This window comes from Platichthys flesus, chromosome 7, assembly GCF_949316205.1.
Source record: "Platichthys flesus chromosome 7, fPlaFle2.1, whole genome shotgun sequence".
Classification (NCBI taxonomy): domain Eukaryota; kingdom Metazoa; phylum Chordata; class Actinopteri; order Pleuronectiformes; family Pleuronectidae; genus Platichthys; species Platichthys flesus.
The window spans coordinates 11,955,625-11,977,979 of record NC_084951.1 but is presented as its reverse complement, the minus strand read 5'-3'; the positions used below and the strand labels follow the sequence as shown (position 1 = coordinate 11,977,979).

At 38.7% G+C, this 22,355-nt stretch overlaps 3 protein-coding genes across 5 annotated transcripts; all 3 read left to right on the top strand.

Moving 5' to 3' along the window:
* The first annotated feature begins 557 nt into the window (after positions 1-557).
* Positions 558-8,718, top strand: rer1 (retention in endoplasmic reticulum sorting receptor 1). Of its 3 annotated transcripts, XM_062391747.1 has the most exons (8): positions 558-715; positions 2,458-2,539; positions 2,961-3,065; positions 4,047-4,143; positions 4,519-4,597; positions 5,453-5,588; positions 6,755-6,809; positions 8,235-8,718. In XM_062391747.1, exons 2-8 carry the CDS (start codon positions 2,459-2,461, stop codon positions 8,243-8,245), a joined length of 564 nt encoding a protein of 187 aa, XP_062247731.1. In that variant the 5' UTR covers positions 558-715; position 2,458; the 3' UTR covers positions 8,246-8,718. The 3 variants fall into 3 exon arrangements, with proteins under 3 accessions (XP_062247731.1, XP_062247729.1, XP_062247730.1); XM_062391745.1 differs by having other exon boundaries at positions 6,755-8,718; XM_062391746.1 differs by lacking the exon at positions 558-715 and adding an exon at positions 1,148-1,261 and having other exon boundaries at positions 6,755-8,718.
* A 603-nt stretch (positions 8,719-9,321) lies between these two features.
* LOC133957049 (taste receptor type 1 member 1-like) lies at positions 9,322-13,395 on the top strand. Its single transcript, XM_062392471.1, has 6 exons — positions 9,322-9,506; positions 9,797-10,094; positions 10,192-10,917; positions 11,391-11,597; positions 11,843-11,963; positions 12,064-13,395. Exons 1-6 carry the CDS (start codon positions 9,322-9,324, stop codon positions 12,990-12,992), a joined length of 2,466 nt encoding a protein of 821 aa, XP_062248455.1. The 3' UTR covers positions 12,993-13,395.
* A 2,962-nt stretch (positions 13,396-16,357) lies between these two features.
* On the top strand, positions 16,358-20,872 carry LOC133957047 (taste receptor type 1 member 1-like). The gene is made up of 6 exons (XM_062392469.1): positions 16,358-16,542; positions 16,845-17,151; positions 17,294-18,019; positions 18,201-18,407; positions 18,668-18,788; positions 19,944-20,872. The coding sequence occupies exons 1-6, from the start codon at positions 16,358-16,360 to the stop codon at positions 20,870-20,872; spliced, it is 2,475 nt and encodes an 824-aa protein (XP_062248453.1).
* The last annotated feature ends 1,483 nt before the right edge of the window (positions 20,873-22,355 follow it).

Here is a 22,355-nt window from a genome sequence, read left to right as displayed (position 1 = left end):
ATAAAAATGTAATTAGTCAATAATGCAATTAGTCAATACTGTTGGTCAATCCTGTCATCTGTGGTTTGTGTTCATAGCCTCCGCCTCTCCTCTATGGTGTGACCTAACCCTTTTTATAGTCTGTGGTGAGACCATAACCCTTTTTATATTTGCTCAGTGGCGTGATCAGTGTCAGTAGCTAGTGATGGCGCCATGAAGCTTCATGAAGCATTGAAGCTTTCCATCCAATTGGTTCACTCATGGGCCGAAGCTTCATGGTGCGCCATCAAGTGGACAATACATTTAAAGCAGGCAGAGGGATTATAATGACACCATGGGTTTGGTGTGTGAAGCTTTGAATTGAAGAAAAATGTATGAATGATGTTTGTGATGCTAATACATAAATAATGAAGGAAAGTGGAAACAAATTGGGCAGAGGGTTGTGATGAGAATGTGCTTATGCCACTAGGGTCAACATTTTATTTATTTTTATTTAAAAATTACAACTATTTCCTGACTGAGTCACGTGGTAGGGCCGGCTCGCGAGGCTCTGAACGTCACCACATACGTCGTCAACACACTGTCAGTAGCTCGTCGTTCTCGGGGATCGACCTTCCTGCCTGGCGTGTGTTCGAGTCCTAGCGGAAGTACTGACGTGTTCACACCAGTTTGCTCGAGAGGTGGCTAGTTTAGCTAGCTAGGTAGAGCCGGGTAGTGACATCAGCGGCCGCTTCAGGTAAGAGAGGATCGCCATTGATTATCCTCACTTTAGGTTGCGATTTACAAACGCAACCCAAAGACACATAGGAACCAGGACCCACGCGGAACAGACACGGTATCGTTCAGTAAACAGTGACGCGGTTCATGGAGTTGAGTTTCATTTCTGTCAGAGACGGACGGCTAGCCGAGGAGCCATCGGCAGCGTAGTACCGAACCTCCGGAAGTGAGTTGTCAGATTATCAAACGCATTGCTGGGTCTTGTAGTTCAATGATTTCCAGAGACAGCTACGTTGCAATGAAGTGAACGCGAGTCACGAACTACATTTAATTTAGTCTCGGCTTTGATATACTCCACGGGTGAGTTGTGGGAAGTGTAGTCTCGTGAATTGATGCAAGGACCGTATGGGGTTAACTGATGCTTCGTCTAAAACTACATCTCCCATACTAACAGGTAATTTGGGCGAAAGGGCAATGTACAGCAAGATAGCTGGCTAGCTATTTCTAGGGCTAATTTTTCAGCGAACGTCCCTGATAAAAAAAACATACAACCGACTAAACGATAGTAAGAGTTGTTCCTTTAGTCGATTGTAGCGATTTCACTATTTTCTCAGTGTGTGTCTTTTTACAAATATTACCTGTTAGCTGCCTTCCGAAGTGCCTCAGCTGGTTAGCTAGTTGTGCAGCTAACGTTAGCTAGCCCCCATAGCGCACAGTTAAACACGGTCTTGCCTTTCTTCAGCTAACGCTACGTGTCAAATTCATTATTACAATTCATCTGTAAATGGGTGTGTAATGACACCACACGTTGTGATTGGCGGTCAACTAATGTCCACGTTACATAGAAGATTCACGATCAACTCGTTTCTAAATCAATGGACCTCTCGTCCCTGTGTGAAAGTAGCTGAAATGTGTGACCATGGCCAGTTAACGTGTTCACTTTAACAGGGACGCTATTAGATTGTGTTCTCGTTTTCTTTGTAGCCGGTGATCTTTCGTATCTCTACACGGGTGGTGTGAACCAGGAAGACACAAGTTAGATAGCAGCTCCTGTAGATTTAGTTCATCTGAGAATATTGCACATCTACTACAACGAGCTGGTCACACATTTCAGAAGTGCGTTTCCCTTTTAACTCGTCTCCATGAATGGATTATGTGTGTGTATGATCAGTGAAAACCCATCACTGATTTGGAATTGACAGACCTCTTGCTGTTCTTTTGCATGCAGGCAGACGCATCCATGTCATTTTGTGCTGTTTCATCTCTTTGTGACTGCTTCAAGCATCTAATCATGTTGCTGCCTCTATTGTGTTATTTATCTTAAATGCTATAATCCCATTCAGGGGATCCAGGGACCCATAGGAGTCCAGTATATCTTTAAAAGGCCTTGCAGGAATGTAGATCATCCAAACACCAGATACTGTTAGATATAGTAGGCTATTTAAAAAAAATCTCCTTAGATTTCTATTTATTTCTCATAGTTGAATAACTGGATTTTGATTAAAGATAATGCCAGTGATTGTTGGAATGTGTGTCTAGTCTCATAACAAAAAAAACATGTGTCGAGTGAGGACAATTCCAACTGGCTGGTTTACAAACTTGAAATTCCAGCCTATGTACACCCAAGGGTGGTGGAGATACTAGAGTTGTGGATCCTATATAATGAAGCTGCCCTATAGTGACAAATGGCCGGTTTCAGTCAAACTAGCCAGGTAAGTTATATTCTTCTACCCCTAATCAATATGCTCTGTTTGTCTGTAGAATGTCAGAAGGGGACAGTGTTGGGGATTCGATCCATGGGAAACCATCTGTAGTTGGTGCCTTCTTCACACGGATTGGACAGGTGAGTGATCGTGTGATGTGTGGGTCTTATTAACTTGATATAACAAGTTCAGAAATTCTGATATGGTGCTAACTATCAAAATAACCAGTCAGTACGTTTTCCCCCAAGCTTTGTACTCAGAGGTGTTATTAATGCTTAACAATGTCACTTGCTATCATACGTGAGAAGTGGTCAATTGTTTTGTCTAAGTGTATTCCAACAGTCAGGCAGAGACAAAGGGCCTAGGGTTGGGGAATATTTTCCTTTACATTCATTAGAAATAAGGATGACGGGTTGCAGATGTTATGTCTTTTAGTCATATTTCTGCAAAAGTGAAACAGACAAATGTGGTGTTTTCTCTAAGGCTATATCGTGCTTGTTCATGGATGTTTTTCTCTGATGACTACTCCTTGTTTCCTTTTGTGTATATATCGTGGAACAGGTCTATCAGTCATGGCTAGACAAGTCAACTCCATTCTATGCAGCCCGATGGGCATCCACTCTACTACTTACTGCTGTCTACATGATCAGAGTGTACATACTACAGGTAATCTTTCATTTCTGTATATTACCCCATTTACTATATTGTTATTTGCTCAGGTAAAGTAAGAAAAATGTAAGCCATGGGAATTGTAAGTAGTTGTGATGCCTTTTGGGGCAGGGACTATGTTATCGAAAGACATGTTGTGAATAAATACTGCTCAGTGACTGAGTTTTGGCTCAACCAGCATTTAACAACACATTCATAAACAGACTAAATTAATCATGCTATTTATGTGGTGAGTGAGCTAAGAGGTAAAACACTTTTTCCAAAAGGAGAGTATATGAAGGAGCCTTGTTGCTGATGTTGTGCTGCTAGAGCCAAACCAAGTAAAATTGCTCCAAATTCACAGTTTATCATTAAGAACTGTTGCAGAGCAGATTACTAATACAGCACAAGCTACAACAAACACTCTGAGGACAGTATTTCCGACCAGCTATTTTGTTTTTGGGGTCACTGCTGAGTTTGACCCGAGGGAGGAATTACTCTTTCTGCATGTCATGCATGTAACTAACAAAGGTGAGGATTGGTTTGAGTTGTTTTCTTTGGGCTAAAAATTAGCATCATCATCACTGACATCAGACCTCTCACCAAAGAGAAGAAGGCAGTTCCAGCTATTGTATTAGAGAGGTTAGTGTGTGTGTGCAATAATTTAGTCGGCTCCTTCATGGATTTTATAAACATTGCAAAGGCTCTTGATGGTAGTAACCTTGTCACCTCCTTAGGGGCTGCTCCAAGTGGACAGTAACTCTTGAGATCTATATTTTTTTTTGCTGGGGGCTGATGATCCTTGCTTTAAAAGTTTGATTAACATTTGTTGCACGACTCACTAATATGTTTTTTTTTTAATTTCTCTATTTTTCTGTGTCGTTGCCATAAAATGTTCTCGCTCGTGTGTGTAATTGTTACTAGCAAAAGTGCACCTCCATGTTCACTAGTTACCCAGAAATCATTTTAACGTGGTGATGTTCCTCTGCTGCTTTTCAGGGATGGTATATAGTAACGTATGCTTTGGGAATCTACCATCTCAACCTCTTCATTGCTTTTCTATCGCCAAAAGTGGATCCCTCAATGCTTGACGAAGGCAAGTTGCATTGAACCATTTTTTGGATGTGGTCATGTTGTGCACTTGGTATATTATCTGTCTGTTTATTCAGTATTTTGACTATTCTACAGGTGTGCATCAAATTTGTTTTTTTATTGCAAATGTTTTCGTTGTCTATACATTTGTCCAAGGAACAGAATACAGAAAATGTTATGTCGTAGCAGCAGACAATCTGATTTTAACATGTGGATGAATAATTTCAGTTGGACAGAAAAACGAAAATTCAAGAAAATACTCAAGCAAAAAAATGATTTCAAAAATGTTATCTTCATTTTTTTATATGGCCTAAATGCTCACACATGAATGTATCCTTTTTAATAACCACCACATCATCTGTTAACATATCTCCTGCAGATGAGGGCCCATCCCTTCCTACCAAGCAGAACGAGGAGTTTCGCCCCTTCATCAGGAGGTTGCCTGAATTTAAATTCTGGTGAGAGTCCAACTCGTGGTCGGGGCACCATTCTCTTTCCATCCACAGAGAGATTGCAAATCATGGTCTTTCAAATGACCCGTGTGGTGCATGGTTAAGTCACGCAGAGCTCATTTGTAAAAGGACGTAGAATCTTTAGCATAAACCACAGATATGGGGTGGAATAACTCTGTGTATTTGCTTGTGACAACATGCGGTCAGTTCTATTTTATTTGTATTCTTCATAGATAAACTTCTGTCTTTTAAGCATTGATAATGGAACCTAATCAACAACTGGTTTGGACAGACTTCTACTGCACAATTTAACATCTTTGGGCAGTTTTAATCCATTCTAAAAGTTATACGTTTAAGAAACGTGCTATCAATAGATCAACAAAACCATATCAATTTGTGTTGTACCAGTTAAAGTGTGTTTGTTATGTGTTTATGCAAATCCTGCATCCTGTTGTGTACAAATACAGGAAGAGAGTGGAGTGGTTTTGCATCAGTCATTCTGCAGTAGCAATTTGTCTGGTGTATGCAAAGACAATCTAGGGTTCCTCTTTCCATGGGGTTAGTCGTAATGGGCTGTCGAAAATATTGGACATAAAAATATAAATGACCAGGTTGTTTTAAAATTATCCTGATGTTATTTATTTATTTATTATTTATTTCTTTAAATAAAATATGATGAAGCATATGGAGATATTAAGTTTAGTCATCAAGTAGCTTTCATTTTCCATCATATATTTATTTCATGTTCTGAACGTAAATGATAGTTAAGGATGACGGCGTTGCTGACTCCGTGTCACAAAGGATCAGAGAAAAAAAAAGATTACACAGTTTTAACTGAGGTCATGTTACTTTTCTTTCTAGGCATTCTGCAACAAAAGGCATCGTCATCGCCATGATCTGCACATTTTTTGAGGCCTTCAACGTTCCAGTGTTCTGGCCTATACTTGTAATGTACTTCATCATGCTCTTCTGCATCACCATGAAGAGGCAGATCAAGGTAAATTGTGTACACTCACTCACTGACAGATACAGTACATGTAACTCTTTACATTGACACTATGGATGTAATGGAGTTACAGCAGTGTAAGGCAAGCAGTGCAGTTCTTCCAAGTATTTTTACGGGATCAGGCAAATAACCCGTTGAGAAAGGCTTCAGGTCTATTTACTATGCCCCATAGCCATTAGCTCTGGCAACTTAGTTGTTCAAAATGTCAGAAAAACCAACTGCCTTTTGAATATGGGGTTAATTTTGAACAAACAGAGGCATAAACAGGAGAAAATGAGGACTCAATTATCACTCATCTGCAGCATTGCTTGGCCCTCTTACTCACTAGATCACAATAATCAGCCCTCATAAACATGCCGGACCTACTCAGTCCGCTTCTCTACTTGTTCTTATTCAGAAACGGCACCATGTGCACATGCTGTGAGGTCAGTCTGTTAACTGTGACACCCACAGTAGAGAATACCTTCTCAGATGGTATAGATGTCCTAGAAAAACATTCATCGATACTGAGTCAGGCAACATTCTAATAGTTGGTTCATGTTTAAATGGCAAATGATGAACATCCCTAAATGCAATGCAGGTCAAATTCAGATGGGTCATGTTTTTTGAAGGGATATTTTCTTTGAATCCATTATATTGTACAGATGTTTTTATAATTGTGTTCACCCTTAACGGATAGTTTACCAAAAAAATCTAACTTCCTTCATCTACTCGCCACTATGCCGATGGAGGGGTGGGTGAAGTGTTTGAGTCCAAAAAACACTAAACACCTTCACAATCCAATAAAATTGAAGTAACTAGTGACCAAAGCTTCAGATGTAATTAAAAAAATTTAAAAAACATAACATGCCTCCATTCTGCTCGTTAACGTCAATTGTGGACGTTTTTTTGCTGCAACACTGTTTACCACTGACACTCTTAAAGTGTTTTGTGAATAACAAAACACTTTATCCACCCCTCCATCGGCATAGTGGTGAGTCGATCTGGGTTTTCCTTTCTGGGTGAACTCTCTCATCTGCAGGAGATATCAACGTATTTTGTTTTGAAGACCTGAATATCTTTTTTAAAGCACCAATTAAAAAAGTGTTTTTAAAATGTTTGGGCAAACCCAAATACCTGTCACTAATTCTGCTCGTTCTCTTCTCCACTTCCTCCAGCATATGGTCAAGTACAGATACCTACCCTTCACACATGGGAAGAGGACATACAAAGGCAAGGACGAAACAGGGAAAGCCTTTGCTAGTTAAAAACTCCCACTTAGTCTCCCCCCTCCGTCTCATTTGAAATCTGCCATTCACAGCTGCTGGGGAGTGACATGGGTTAGAGATTTTTTGTTTGTTTTTGTAAGTGGAACAGTATCATGAAAACATAACATGAAAATACTAGTTTTAATCCATGGTTCAAAGTGTTTGATGAGGACATGGCAATATGGATCGAATTAGTCTGAGAATTTAGCCTTTTTTTCCTTTTCTATTGAGGACCCCGATCTTCAATTTAGGGTTTGTTTGCCTTTGTTCACTAGTAGGTAAGATCTGACTCAGTGTTGCCTTTCGTATTTTTAACCCAACGGGGTAAGTATAAAATTATTAAAGAAGGAGCCACACTGATATAAAAAAAATTTGCAGTGAATTTATTTGGTTGAATTGTTTTTTTTCCTTAATGATGGTGATTCCAGTCCATGTCCTTATACCCAACTGAAATAAATTCGCCAACTTTTAAGTAATATATCAGTTCTACTTATTTGTAACAAGTTATATATTGAGAATCCAGTAGTGTTAATAGCAAAATAACACGATTAGATGTGTAATATAAAATTTGAAGGAAATGCAGCAGTCTTTTAATTGGAATCATTTCATCTTTTTCGACAAACGTGCAGCTGGTTTAGGTGTGTATGCCAGTTATCCTCATGTCCAAATGCAGACGCTTTGAAGAAATTAGTCACATTCCACTTGAATATGCATTCAGGACAGAATGGACTTATTATATTTCATCCCTTGAAATAGTAGTCGGCATTAATCTTTCTTGGTTTAGATAAATCATGGATTGGCTGTCAATGTGATTCTTTATACAGCCCAGATTACACTGGGATCAATATGGATGATTATCATTGACTTTATTTCAATCTTCAGCCACACGTCACAATGCTGAATGCATATTTCAAGGCAAATGTGACTAACCCCCAACCCATTTAGTTGCCTATAGTCTGTAGTCTAGCTCTACTTAAGTTCTTAGTTCTTTTTTGCTGTTCAGTTAAACAGATGGGATACTGTGTCATTGAGCACCCCTGTAAACCAAATTTGTCAATTCATCGTATGGGGCATTTAGATTGAAATGGCAAGTTAATGAATTTCTCTTTACCTCCGATTTTTACACCATTTTGTGAATAATTAGTCTAAACATATTGTCTTCAAAGTTCAGAACCAGTCTTCAAGTTTAATTCCTAACAAGATCTAATCTTACATTATAACAGAGCAATTCCAGCTCGCTTTGAAGCATTTACCCATCTGTGTTTCAAAGTCTGGGATTCATTCGATAGACGAGCTGTTGTAGTCCTTGATAATTTGTGTTTACTGAATAAAAAAACGTTTTGGTAAATATAGTCATTCCAAGCAAACTGTTGTTCTCTTTCTTTTGCAGAGGAAACATAAGAAAACAGAGATTGAGAGCTTTTATTATAACAAATGGATGAAGTGGGTGACGATCACACTTTTTTTTTTTTTCTATAAACCTGTTGATTTTTTGTTTTTCCCATTTTTATCAAAATGCTGGGGATTATCTGTCATTAATAAACTATGATCAGCACTGTAGTAAGGGATCAAAACATTTTCCTGTAAAAAGTTTGTTTCAAATGATTGTCTGGAGGATTTGTATATACATATATATATATTTTAAAATAAGAATTTTTTTTTTTTCAGATTATTATTATTTTTTCTTCCAACCACCATACTGTTTCCTGTTTCCTGTTTTTTTTTTTTCTTTTTTTTCTTTATCCATTTAGGTTGAAATTGACAAAAGCAGAACTGGTTAATTGGGTTCTTAATTTGATTGATTAAACATGTTTCTCATGAATCGCATGTTCTTGTTTTCTTGTGCAACAGTTATTAAAAAAAAGATTTTAATAGCTCAAGTGTAATTTTTTTTCACTCCAAATGCCATTAAAGCAGATGTGTCCCTCCAAACGGTATGTCGGTGTCTTGGCTTCATACTTTGTGGGCATAGATGGTTAAAAAAACTATCCAAGATATCAGTACACTTCTATTTCCTCTCTTCAAATCCATGGCATTAATTTTGACGGTTTACTCAACATTTTCCACACTCCATAAGGACCCATTTCTTGAATTGCTCTCAAACCACAAACGTCCATTATAAGTCTCTTTGTTTAACCCATGGAAAAAGACAAACGGTGTCTCCCATAAATGCTAAACAGTTATTATTCATAAGTATTATACCTGTCACACATATCTTAGATTTAAACATGTAATTTACACAATGACCAGATATATTCATGACGGAGGCATTGAACTTGATGCCAGTAGCTGCTCGACGCTGCAGGTGCGATTATTTTTGCATACTGCTTTGTGAATTCCCCCTGAACCATGTATTGAGCCTCATGAAATCACAAATGCATGGAAATACTCACAGAGGCTGAGGTGTCGCCAGTGTCTCGTAACTTGCTACGTGCAAAGACAAATTAGAGGTGGCATCAGAGTAGTAAACTTCAACCATGAAACATTTTTTGGTTTGCATGTGTCTGCTCAAATCTCTTCAATGCGCCTCCTTGGCTCAATGCGCTGTCCCGGCCTCAGAGTTTCAGCTGGAGGGAGATTATTTGATAGGTGGACTTTTTGATGTTCATCATGTCAATGCTCCTGTTCATCAAGTCCAACCGGACACCATCGACTGCTCCAGGTGAGTCTCACACATGATCTGAATGGATTTCTTAGGACATTGAAATGATCGAAGAATGTGTATTTGAACAGATTACCGCACCCTTGAAGCTTTGCTTAATTAGAGTTTAGAGCTATTTGTGATTGGTCATTACCCCCAAACCCAATCCAAATAATTTCGGCATTATCAAAGTTGTTGAAGGAGATAAAGTCTGCATTGTTCAGCTCAGTCTTCTTTCCATTTAGTACTTTTAAATGTCCATATTTGAACAGTCTTTGAAACTATAACTCATTCTCACCCTCTCTCCACAGTCAACCCTTAATTCTGTCGAGTTATCGGAGGTTTCAGATGATGAGGTTCGCTGTGGAGCAAATCAACAACTCCACCAACCTGCTGCCTAATGTGTCTCTGGGCTATCAGATATTTGACCACTGCTCAGATACACGTAACTTTCCAGGGATTTTCAACCTCATCTCATTCAACGGCTCGGTTCAAAGTCGGGATGAATCACAGAAGACTCTGACCAAGGTGACAGCAGTGGTCGGCTCTTATACGAGCACTGAGACACTGTCTGTAGCCCCACTGCTCATGATGGATCTCATCCCTATGGTAATTTGTTGAATTAAAAAAATGTTGAATTAAAAAAGCAATTTGACTTTTGAGGATTTACTGTTGCTGACATTTTCTTTTATTGCTCATCTAACAGGTCAGTTATGGAGCAGCTACCTCTATCTTTTCAAGTAGACACAATTTCCCGTCTTTCTTCAGAACGGTTCATCCCAATAAGGACGTCGTGGAAGTAATCTTCAACATCCTACTGCACTTCGACTGGCGCTGGGTTGCTTTCCTCAACATTGACAATGATTATGGTAAAGACGGTCAGGAACAGTTCAGGAGAAAGATTGAGGACAGCCAGATCTGCCTGGCGTACAGCAAAGGTCTCAATTATTACACAAATTACACCGAAGTGTTCAAACAGATAGAGGCACAGAGAGTGAACATACTCATTGTCTTTGCCCCTGAGTGGACCGCTGCAAAACTCATTGAGTCAGCGATACAACTGAACGTCACCAACAAGGTGTGGATAGCAGGGGACGCATGGTCCTTAAACAAGAAGCTCCCAAAGGAGAAAGGGATCAGAAATGTTGGAACTGTGCTTGGAGTTGCTGAACCAGCGCAGGAAATACCTGGTTTCAGTGATTTCATCTTGTCTTTTAAAAGCCACACCCACTGTGGAAATGAAGGACAGCAGACATTTTGTAATCAGGTTTGCAACTGCAGTAGCTTGAGTGCCGAAGATGTCATCACAGCAGACCCATCTTTCTCTTTTCCTGTTTATTCTGCTGTGTACTCGATCGCATATGCTTTACACAATGTTTTAAAATGTGGAGCTGGCACATGTAATGACAGCACTACAGTGTACCCTCACATGGTAAGTATCAATAAAGCATAATAATTGTATGATATATATATATATATATATATATATATATATGATTTGATTATCAAATGTTACAAATGTAAACAGCTTCTAAATTGTGTGGATTTGATCACTTCTACCTCTACAGATTACCATTTTAGAACTGTTTGTCAGGGTTTATTTAATCTTGTGAAACATTTCAATCTGATTAAAGTGAGAAGTCTTAACTTTGCTGAAGTAAATCTAAGTGAGAGAAACCACTACAGTCTACAGATGTTCAGTCTGATTTCTGCCTGGATGTATGAACACTCATTTATTACCTTGTGAACATTGCACTGATATCAGACACAACACATTTTAGAGATAGAAGAGTTTACATTCTGATAACCTGCTTTCTCCCTATGAGAGATACAACCTGAAAAAAGATTCAATCAACTCCTCCAATGTCCACAGAAAGTGATTTGGATGTTCTTTATCCACATCAGGTTCTAGCTGAGCTGAAGAAGTCCAACTTTACACTTTTAAATCAAAGCATTCAGTTTGATAAGAACGGTGACCCCAAGTTTGGATCCTACTCCATAATTTACTGGAACCAAAGTGGTGAAGCGCAGGATATCGGCTTTTATAGTTTTCCTCCATCGTTCCAGTTCGTCATCAACAGCACCAAAATTCAGTGGTACAAGAATAGAGAAGTGAGTTGTTATTGTGTATGGAGAGCTTTCCCCATTTCTGAAGGAATGTTGTGTATGAGTGTGTGGGATTGTTAAGTGTTGACAGTCAAATAGTGGTGGTTGTTCATGGCGCAAGTGATGTTTTAATGTCCAACGCAAACTGAATCAGACATTTAAAAAGATGTATAGTCCCAGTTACTGCTACTTATCTATCATTTCCCCATCATGACTTTTTGTTTTTTTTGGTGAATGATTACGTTGCACAGGTGCCCACTTCAGTGTGTTCCCCTGAGTGTCCTGTGGGATATGCAAAAAAGCCAGATGGAATCCACGAATGCTGCTTCACTTGTCAGATATGTTTGAATGGAACTTATGTCAACAGCACTGGTAAATTATTATGCCTGAATAGTGCAGCCATTGTTGCCTTTTGTTTTGTCTTTAAGTTTTAAAAAGTATTAACAAATCGTCCCTCTCTCTTGTTTAACAGAGGATCCCTATAAGTGCATGGACTGTAAGGAGACAGAGTGGTCTGCAGAAGGAAGCACCTCATGCACCCTGCGGCTGGTGGAGTACATCCCATTCACAGACATTGGGGCTATACTGATCATGTTTTGGGCCTCGGCCTTGGTGGGCATCTCACTCGCCATGTCTGGTCTCTTTGCTGTGAACTACAACACCCCTGTTGTCAAATCTGCTGGGGGACCCATGTGCTTCCTTATCTTAGGCTGCCTCAGTTTGTGTAGTCTCAGTATTTTCTTTTACTTTGGCAAGCCAACTGTTTCTTATTGTATCTTGAGGTTCTTACCGTTCTTCTTGTTCTACACTGTTTGTATGGCATGCTTTGTTGTGCGCTCATTTCAAATTGTTTGCGTTTTCAAAATGGCTGCCAAGTTTCCCAAGCTGCACAGCTGGTGGATGAAGTATCATGGACAGTGGCTGGTCATCACTGTGGCATTTGTCACTCAGGCACTCTTTATAATCATTGGCTATTCTTATACACCCCCCAGGCCCTACAATGAAACCGTATGGTACCCAGATAAAATCATACTTAGTTGTGACTTCAGTCTGGAATCCTGCTCTGCTCCTGTATCTTTACTTCTATGTCTGTGCTCTCTTTGCTTTATTTTCTCCTACATGGGGAAAGACCTCCCAAAAAATTACAACGAGGCCAAAGCGATAACGTTCTGTCTGCTGCTGCTGATCTTCACCTGGATCATCTTTGCCACTGGATACCTGCTTTACCGGGGGAGATACATCCAAACTATTAACGCTGTGGCAGTGCTCTCCAGTCTCTACTCCTTTCTGTTGTGGTACTTCCTGCCAAAATGTTACATTATCCTTTTCCAACCTAAGAAAAACACACAGCAGTACTTTCAAGGTCTCATTCAGAACTATACCAAAACTATGAGCCAGTAGCAGCTTACTGTAATATCTGAAGGATTAGATGTGCTTCTGGTCTTATAAATATTTTAAAGGAATTATAACATGTTGCTATAAATGAGAATAGTATGCTGTTTTTTTTATCTAGCACCATATTGTTGTCCAGAGTTTGCTGCTGATATATGTAGTTTAAGCAGTTGCTACATCATTTGTTGAGTTCTACCACTTGTACCCTGGAGTACAAGGGTTACATCTGAAGTAACAAGAAATTTGATGTATTACAATAGTACATATAACTCATACAACTGATACTTACAATAATCATTGAATCTTCCTGCGCAGTATCAGACTCTGACATATTCAACCGTTTGTGCATTTTTTGCTGGTTTCAAATTTGTTCAAAGGTTATGTGTGCGCTATTCACTGCCACTAGATGTGAGACTAGCTCCAGTATCTTGGACAAAATGAAAAACCTGTATTTATTTTACAGGTTTAAATTTACAATAGTAATAGAAAAATAATGGTAAAAAATAATAATAAATGGAATGTTTTTTTCTTTTCAGTTTGACGTTTTTATTCCATTATTCTCACAACATGAAAACACCAACTCACTGTGATACTGTTCACAAACGAGACTACGGACATATCTTGAATTTACTTGGTAACTTTTTTTATGCATTCAAATGTTTTTAATATATTTTCTTTCATATCATCAAAGATAATAAAGTCCAATCTCTAAATATATTGGTCCACCTCATTTAAAATGTCTACGTACACGCCCATACTGTCATATTTGAGATATCCTATTTCTTTCCAATAGTATCAGAGTGGTAATGAACAATGTCATCATTGAACAGTTATAAGCTGTAACAACAACATTATGAGACTATCAGATGTCAGAGCCAGATGTGGTTTGGGTTTGTAGGTGCTGATTTTTATTTTTTATCTTTATTTTTAACTCTTTACAAATAGTGACTGGTTTTAGTTCTGCACTCCTGTTAATCTGTTAAGTTCACTGACCACATTTGCTTCAATTTCACATGCTGTACATCAAACCAAGCAATGAATAAGTTCCGAACAAAGCTGTCACCGCTGATTACTTTAAAGTTACAGCATCCGTACTTGGTGTGATATTTACAGGTTTATGTGAGATGTTTAAGGAAATGGGTAAACGTGCCCTTATTAGTAAAGATAAAAAGCAAAAACATTAGTTTACTTAATTTGAAAAGTTAAGTTCAATCGTCGCCTTAAAAACACAAGTTAGCACTACTTGAAAGGGGAATTGTATTAATATAGTTACTTATCTTAACTTGAACATTTGAGTTGAGACGGTATGAAATGACAAAAGAAAGTCAATCATCAATCAATCAAATTGTATTTGTCTAGCCCACAATCACAATTTTTCTTTTAGGGTCTAACAAAGTGCGTCATCCTCTGCCCATCACACTCAACAAGGGCTAGGAAAAACCCTATTACCGGCAAAGTAATCGTAGAACATGTGAGTAGGTATATTGTAAATCAAGCAGTCTTGTTGTAATGATGATAAGCCGGCACCACAATCCACCACCACAATCACAATTGATCCCTACACTAACCACCATCAGGATCAACCATCATGATCCAAAATCGTCCATCACGATCCACCAGCACCATTACAATCCATCACTACTATCAATGTTCAGGATCGTCCATCACGATCCTTGATCAGCTGCCACCATGATCACAATCCTTGATTCGCCATGGATCGTCAAAGTAGGTTTTCATGAATGGATAATGTAACATAGTTACTAGTTATAACTTCATTAAAAAAAACATTTGAAACAATAAATCATCATTAATTTAACAACTTGTACTACTAAATTTTCCTGTTAACACACAAGAAGACAAAATGTTACAAACAACAATCATGCACATTGTTGGTATGGATGATCTTTTGGAAGTGCAAACATTTGACAGCAATAATTGCTCTTTAGTAGTTCACTCACCTCATGTGGCTCCCACAAACCATTTCATTTATACTTTAATCATCTTTTACATCACCCTTTAATATCTCCTACAGACAAGGGGTTCAGGGGGTCATTACGAGTTTGTCTGGTTTCAGTGAGAGTCCAGCTCACGATCTTTAGTCATCCTTCATAATAATCATCAGACAGATTGCAAATGATCTGCTCCCAAATTACCTGTGTGGTCAAAGGTTCAACTCATCCAGATCTCATTTGTATGAGGATGTAGCATTTTAGCATTAACCAAAGATATCCGGTTGAATTAATTAATTTGTTTGTATTTGCTTGAGACCACACACAACCTCACAGCCTCGTCTTTACTTCATCCCTTTCAACCATACACCATCCCTATGGCAATACTTGAATTCAATATGAAACTTATCTTACAAAATCATATTACATTTTAATGACTGATTTAACAGTTGTGAGTAGTTAAAGCCATTATTAATTATAAGTTAATGATTTGAAGCATATGTTGCAAGTGTATGTAGGTTGTGTCCATGTGATGTGGGTTTTTAGCAGAACATGCATTAAGCCAAAGTCCCATTGCCTTTAAAACCCACCTTTTACCTTGGTGGAGTGCAATTAAAATGTTAAAATGGGGAATGTGTCAGATGGTAAGAGTCAATGCTTCTTTGCTGAAGAAACAAGTTCACTTGTGTACAAAGTAAAAAGACATGCATGCTTCAAAATGGCAATGTGCCAACAATGCACTGACCACAGATTTTTAGACCAGATATTTTCCGAGAGCATTTGCTATTTAAATAAAAGGGCCACTGGATGAGAATCTGACAACTGTATCAACGTGAAACCAACAAATACACAATTGGTGCAACAGGTGTAAGACAAGGCCCTAAAATAAAAGGTAAACTTTGACTGATATACTGCGATTCTTATGTAATGGAAAACGTAACAGTTAAAGGTGTCAAGATTTTTAGCCACTATACACTAAGGAGAAATTATTTGATCAGACATACCACAAAACTGCAAGGTCCATAGATCGACCCCCCCGAAAGTATCAAGGCATTAACTTTTCTTAAACCTAACAAAATAATTTTGTGCTGAAACCTGTGTGTTTTATTACCATGCCAACGTGTGTGTGTGTGTGTGTGTGTATGTGTGTGCATGTGTGCGTGCGTATATGTGTGTGCATACATATGTATTTGCCATTTGTCATATACACAGCATAGAGGCAACTTTCTTGCTCATAATTATCGCTCACCTCAGTGATTAGCCATCACAGTGAAGTGCAGCTCAGATACTGTTTGCATACTAGTCTGTGAGCTGCATGGAAATCAAGACTTGGGGTTTGCCATTACAAGCCACACATTTCTTATTAAAAGCAGAGGCTGAATCCCTTAAGAGATCACAGCAGATTGATGAATGATCCCTACAACCATGAAACATTTTCTCTTTTGTCTGTGTCTGCTTGGCTCTCGTCTACGCTTCTCCTCGACTCAGTGCACTGACCAAGCCTCAGAGTTTCAGCTGGAAGGAGACTATCTGATAGGTGGACTTTTTGATATTCATCATGTCAGCGACTCTGTACATCAAGTCAGACCAGAGGCAATCAACTGCTCCAGGTGAGTTTTATTATACATTTGCATTGATATTTAATGAAGTTGAAAGTATAAGATCATGTCTTAGTGTAATGGATTATACTTGAATGTAAAAGCCAGTTAGTAAAGCTCCATAAGACATTTTCCTTCACACTCTATCCAGTTATTTGTACATGTACAAGTTGACGGTGTAATATCTGATCTCAATCCTTGTACCATGAAATATCTAATTTCTCTTCATGTAAACGTATCAGTGTTGACGTCTGAAGACTTAATGTTGATTTAAAGTCGGTCTTGCTCTCTTGTTGTCCTTCCTCTGTCCACAGTCAACCCTTCATTGTGTCCAGTTATCGGAGGTTTCAGATGATGAGATTCGCTGTGGAGCAAATCAATAACTCCACCAACCTGCTGCCTAATGTGTCTCTTGGTTATGAGATTTTTGACCACTGCTCGGAATTTCAAAATTTCCCAGGAATTTTCCAACTCATCTCATTCAATGGCTCAATTAAAGTCTTGGATGAAAAACATAAGACCATGTTCAAAATGACTAAGATGATAGGAGTGGTCGGCCCCTTCTCAAGCACTGAGACACGGACTGTCACCCAACTGTTCATGACGGATCTCATCCCTATGGTAAATCTGTCCTCTTTTTAAATATTTTTCCCTCATACAATGTCAATTCATTTACATTTTGACTTAGTCATGACACTGTGAATTTATTTGTTCTTTATTGCCAATGAAAATATTGCCAATTTCTCTATTACTCTTCTTACAGGTCAGCTATGGAGCTTCGAGCTCTGCATTTTCAGAGAAAGCTAAATATCCCTCTTTCCTGCGAACAGTGCATTCCAATGAAGAAATCATAGAAGTGATTGTCAGCATCCTACTGCACTTCAAATGGAAGTGGGTTGCTTTCCTCAACAGTGGTGACGACTTTGGCGTTGACGGCCTGACGTCGTTCATAAAGAGGATTAAAGACACTGAGATCTGCTTGCCGTTCACCAAAACGCTCACTGACGACACTAATCACTCCCAAATGTTCAGACAGATAGACATAGAGAGGATAGATATCATTGTTGTCTATGCTTCTACGTTAACAGCTGAAGATCTCATTAGGTCAGCAATACGAGTGAATGTCACCAACAAGGTGTGGATAGCAGGGGACACCTGGTCCTTAAACAAGATGCTACCCAAGGAGAGAGGAATCCAGAATATTGGAACTGTGCTCGGCGTGTCTCAGTCAGTAGTGACAATACCTGGTTTCAGTGATTTTATCCATTCTTCCAAAAGCGGGATTCAATGTGGTCATGCAAAACAACCGGTGTTGTGTAATCAGGTTTGCAACTGTGACAGCCTGAATGCAGAGGAACTCATTTCTATGGATCCATCCTTCTCTTTTGCTGTGTATTCTGCTGTGCATGCTCTTGCCAACGCCTTACACAATGTCTTACAATGTGAAGCTGGTCAATGTAATGACAATATTACACTGTACCCTTACATGGTGAGTATAACAATTATTAGAGGGTTTATATTAGATTTTTTATGATGATAGCACCTGTCGATAAGTTGACCAAGATCTACAATACTTGTCTCACGTGTGTTTTATTAGATACACATCATATACAATCCACTTTAACTCCACCAGAAGTAACGCTCCTCTGAACTTTGTGTGTCCACATCAGGTTCTAGCACAGTTGAAGAAGTCAAACTTCATGCTTATGAATCAAACTATTCGGTTTGATAAAAATGGAAACCCCAGGTTTGGATCCTATTCTATAGTTTTCTGGAACCAGAGTGGTGACGCCCAGGAGATCGGCTTTTACGATGTTCACCCATCAGTCCATCATTTTATTAACAGTACCAAAGTAAAGTGGCACTCAGGTGGAGAAGTAAGTCATTTTTTCCCACAGTACAGTATATTGTTTGAGAAAATTGTGCACACATTAAACGGCAGTGGAAAGAGCAGACAAATTGTTATCACAAACAGATTGTGGTCCCACACGGCGGCATACAGTGTCTAAAAAGGATGTTTCCATTTTACAAAACATGTCAAGATATTTAAAAGCTGCCTTTGAAGACTGTTGTAGGTGCAAATTTCATCCTTAACGGTATTTTCTTATCTTAAATTACTTTCTACTGAACAATTCAGGTGCCAACTTCACAGTGTAGCCCACCATGTGAAGTGGGATATGCAAAACAGCAAGATGCAATGCACAAATGCTGCTTCACGTGTCACCTCTGTCGGAATGGAACTTATGTCAACAGCACAGGTAAATTACTATAGAGGAAAAAAAGGGACATTTCTAGAAAAACACTACCGCCATTTTATGTGATAAGATGAGTCCTGTCATTTGGAAAGCTGTTTAACATTAAGACACCTACAAGCTTCCATTTTCACTCTGACCTCTGAACATGGCCGATGAATCCAGAGCTTTTTGGGTAAAATGATTTGGTTTTGGTTTTAAGAAAATACTGGTGTTTTCAGCTACACTTTGAACCCATTCCATTCAATACAATGTACTCTTCTTAAACTTTTCAACCATATTTATACATAACAAATTTAAATTAACAAAATATCGTCATGACAGAACATCTACCTGTTAATTCCATAAACGTCTGTCTGTATGTGGAATGCATATCTCCTAAGCCGTTCCTCTAAGCAGCTTTATACTTAGCATGAGTATTGTTTGTGGCCCAGGAAAGTGCAGTGACCATTTTGGTGGGATTAATACATATGATATGTTCAATATTAATAACATTTAAATAAACAGGCGACCAGCGCTCGTTAGCAATCAGTGGGGGCGGACAATATTGCCGCCAGATCAATTTAATAATAAACTAAATTCAGCATTTCGGACTGACAGACATTAACGGGTGCTGATCTCCTATATGGCAATAACAACCATAGAACCACTTTCTCTTTAGCAAGTCTTCAAAGTAAAATCACACGTTTTTATGTAATATTGCTTTGTACTAAGCAGAATTAGAGAGCTGTGACCTTGGGTGTGAAGTTGACCTTTGAAATAGCCGACATGCATGAAAAAAACAACAACAGTTAAGTAAATTAGCAAATGTATATATGTAAAAAGCACATTACTGAACAGTTATAAAGTTAATTCAGTTTCGTTTGATGAAAAACATGGATTAAAGCTCTTCATTGCAGATAACCAAGGTAAGATGATTACAGGGTTTTCTAACGTCAGTACATTATAGTCTGTTTATAAAAAGCTCTAAACACAGCATCCAACACACAAACAATAAAAATGAATGTATATTATTTTCATTAACATTCCAAACCGACGATTTTAGAACAGGCACTGGACTGGTGGATTGTGAAAGCTGAAGAGAGTAAAACTGCTTCCTCTATTGTCTGATAATCTTTCCAAAACTGTATTAACAAATCGTCCCTCTCTCTTGTTTAACAGAGGATCCCTACAAGTGCATAGACTGTAAAGAGACAGAGTGGTCTGCAGAAGGAAGCACCTCATGCACCCTGCGGCAGGTGGAGTACATCCCATTCACAGACAGTGGGGCTATACTGATCATGTTCGGGGCCTCGGCGTTGGTGGGCATCTCATTCACCATGTCTGGTCTCTTTGCTGTGAACTACAACACTCCTGTTGTCAGATCTGCTGGGGGACCCATGTGCTTCCTTATCTTAGGCTGCCTCAGTCTGTGTAGTCTCAGTATTTTCTTTTACTTTGGCAAACCAACTGTTTCTTATTGTATCTTGAGGTTCTTACCGTTCTTCTTGTTCTACACTGTTTGTATGGCATGCTTTGTTGTGCGATCGTTTCAAATTGTTTGTGTTTTCAAAATGGCTGCCAAGTTTCCCAAGCTGCACAGCTGGTGGATGAAGTATCATGGACAGTGGATGGTCATCACTGTGTCATTTGTTATTCAGGCACTTTTAATAATCATTGGCTATTCTACCGCTCACCCCATGCCCTACAATGAAACAGTATGGTACCCAGATAAAATCATACTTAGTTGTGACTTCAGTCTGGAATCCTGCTCTGCTCCTGTATCTTTACTTCTATGTCTGTGCTTTCTTTGCTTTATTTTTTCCTACATGGGGAAAGACCTCCCCAAAAATTACAACGAGGCCAAAGCGATAACGTTCTGTCTGCTGCTGCTGATTCTCACCTGGATCATCTTTGCCACTGGATACCTGCTTTACCGGGGAAGTTACATCCAAACTCTTAACGCTGTGGCAGTGCTCTCCAGTCTCTACTCCTTTCTGTTGTGGTACTTTCTGCCAAAATGTTATATCATCATTTTCCAACCCAAGAAAAACACACAGCAGTACTTCCAAGGTCTCATTCAGAACTATACCAAAACAATGAGCCAGTAGCAGCTTACTGTAATATCTGATGGATCAGATGTGCTTCAGGTCTTCGAAATATTTTAACATCTGAAGTCCTTAAAAATTTGATGTACTACAATTTGACATATAACTCATACGACTGATTCTTGCAATAATCATTAAATCTTCCCGTGCAGTATCAGCCGCTGACATATTCAACCATCTGTGCATTTTCTGCAGTTTCACACCTCTTGTTTCCTCTGTGTTCTCACCTACAAGGAATTCTACAAAATACAAAGTTTAAATATCATTATGTTCTATGACATGTAGCTGACTCAATTGAGATTTATTATACAGGTTTACATTTACAACAGCAATAGAACAATTTATGTATTTTTTTTTTTATAATTGGAACATTTTTTCTTTTTAGCTTAATGTTTTTGTGGTTATTACATTATTCTCACAACATTCTCAGACTTCAGACATATCTTGAATTTACTTGGTAACTTTTTTTATGCATTCAAATGTTATAGCATTTTTGTCTACTGCTTGTAATATATTTTCTGTCATCTCATCAAAGATAATAAAGTCCAATCTCTAAATCTATTGGTCCACCTCATTTTAAAATGTCTAAATACACGCCCATACCGTCACATTTGAGAAATCCTATTTCTTTCCAATAGTATCAATGTGGTAATGAACGATGTCATCACTGGACAGCTGTAACGGCAACATTATGAGACTATCAGAGATGTCAGAGCCAAAAGTGGTTTGGGTTAGTAGATGAGATTTTTTTTCTCTTAATCTTTAACTCTTACAAATAGTGACTGGTTTTAGTTCTGCACTCCTGTAAATCTTTTAAGTTCATTGACCACACTTCAGCTTCAATTTCAAATGATGTGCCCAAAACCTAGCATTAAATAAGTTCTGCACAAAGCTGTCACCGCTGATTACTTTAAAGTTACAGCATCCGTACTTGGTGTGATATTTACAGGTTTATGTGAGATGTTTAAGGAAATGAGTAAACATGCCCTTATTAGTGAAGATAAGCTATAAAAAACAAAAATATTAGTCTACTTAATTTGAAAAGTTAAGTTCAATCGTCGCCTTGAAAACAGGAGTTAGCTATACTTGAAAGGGAAATTGTATGATTATAGTTAGTTATCTCAAAGGGGACATATTCTGAAAATTCCACTTTTGAAGTGCTTCTACACGTTAATTTGGGTATCTGGCATGTCTACCGTCCCAAAAACTCTGGAAAAAAACAACTCCCGCGATTTGTTTTGGTTCCTCTATTTCAGAGACAATATGCTAGAGTGCGACGAATGGGGTTACGACCGAAATAAACGTCATAGTCAAACAATGCCCATGTAGGGAGTCTCGCTACATGGCCTTGGACGAGCCGGGGAGCTGGGCTCGCAGGGGCTCCCCCCGGCTAGGGGAGCTTGGCTCCCTGGCTAGCGTTAGGTCGCGAGCTAACCGGGCCAGTGGAGCCCAGCTAGCTCTCGCAGCCAGGCTCACCGGGGGTAAT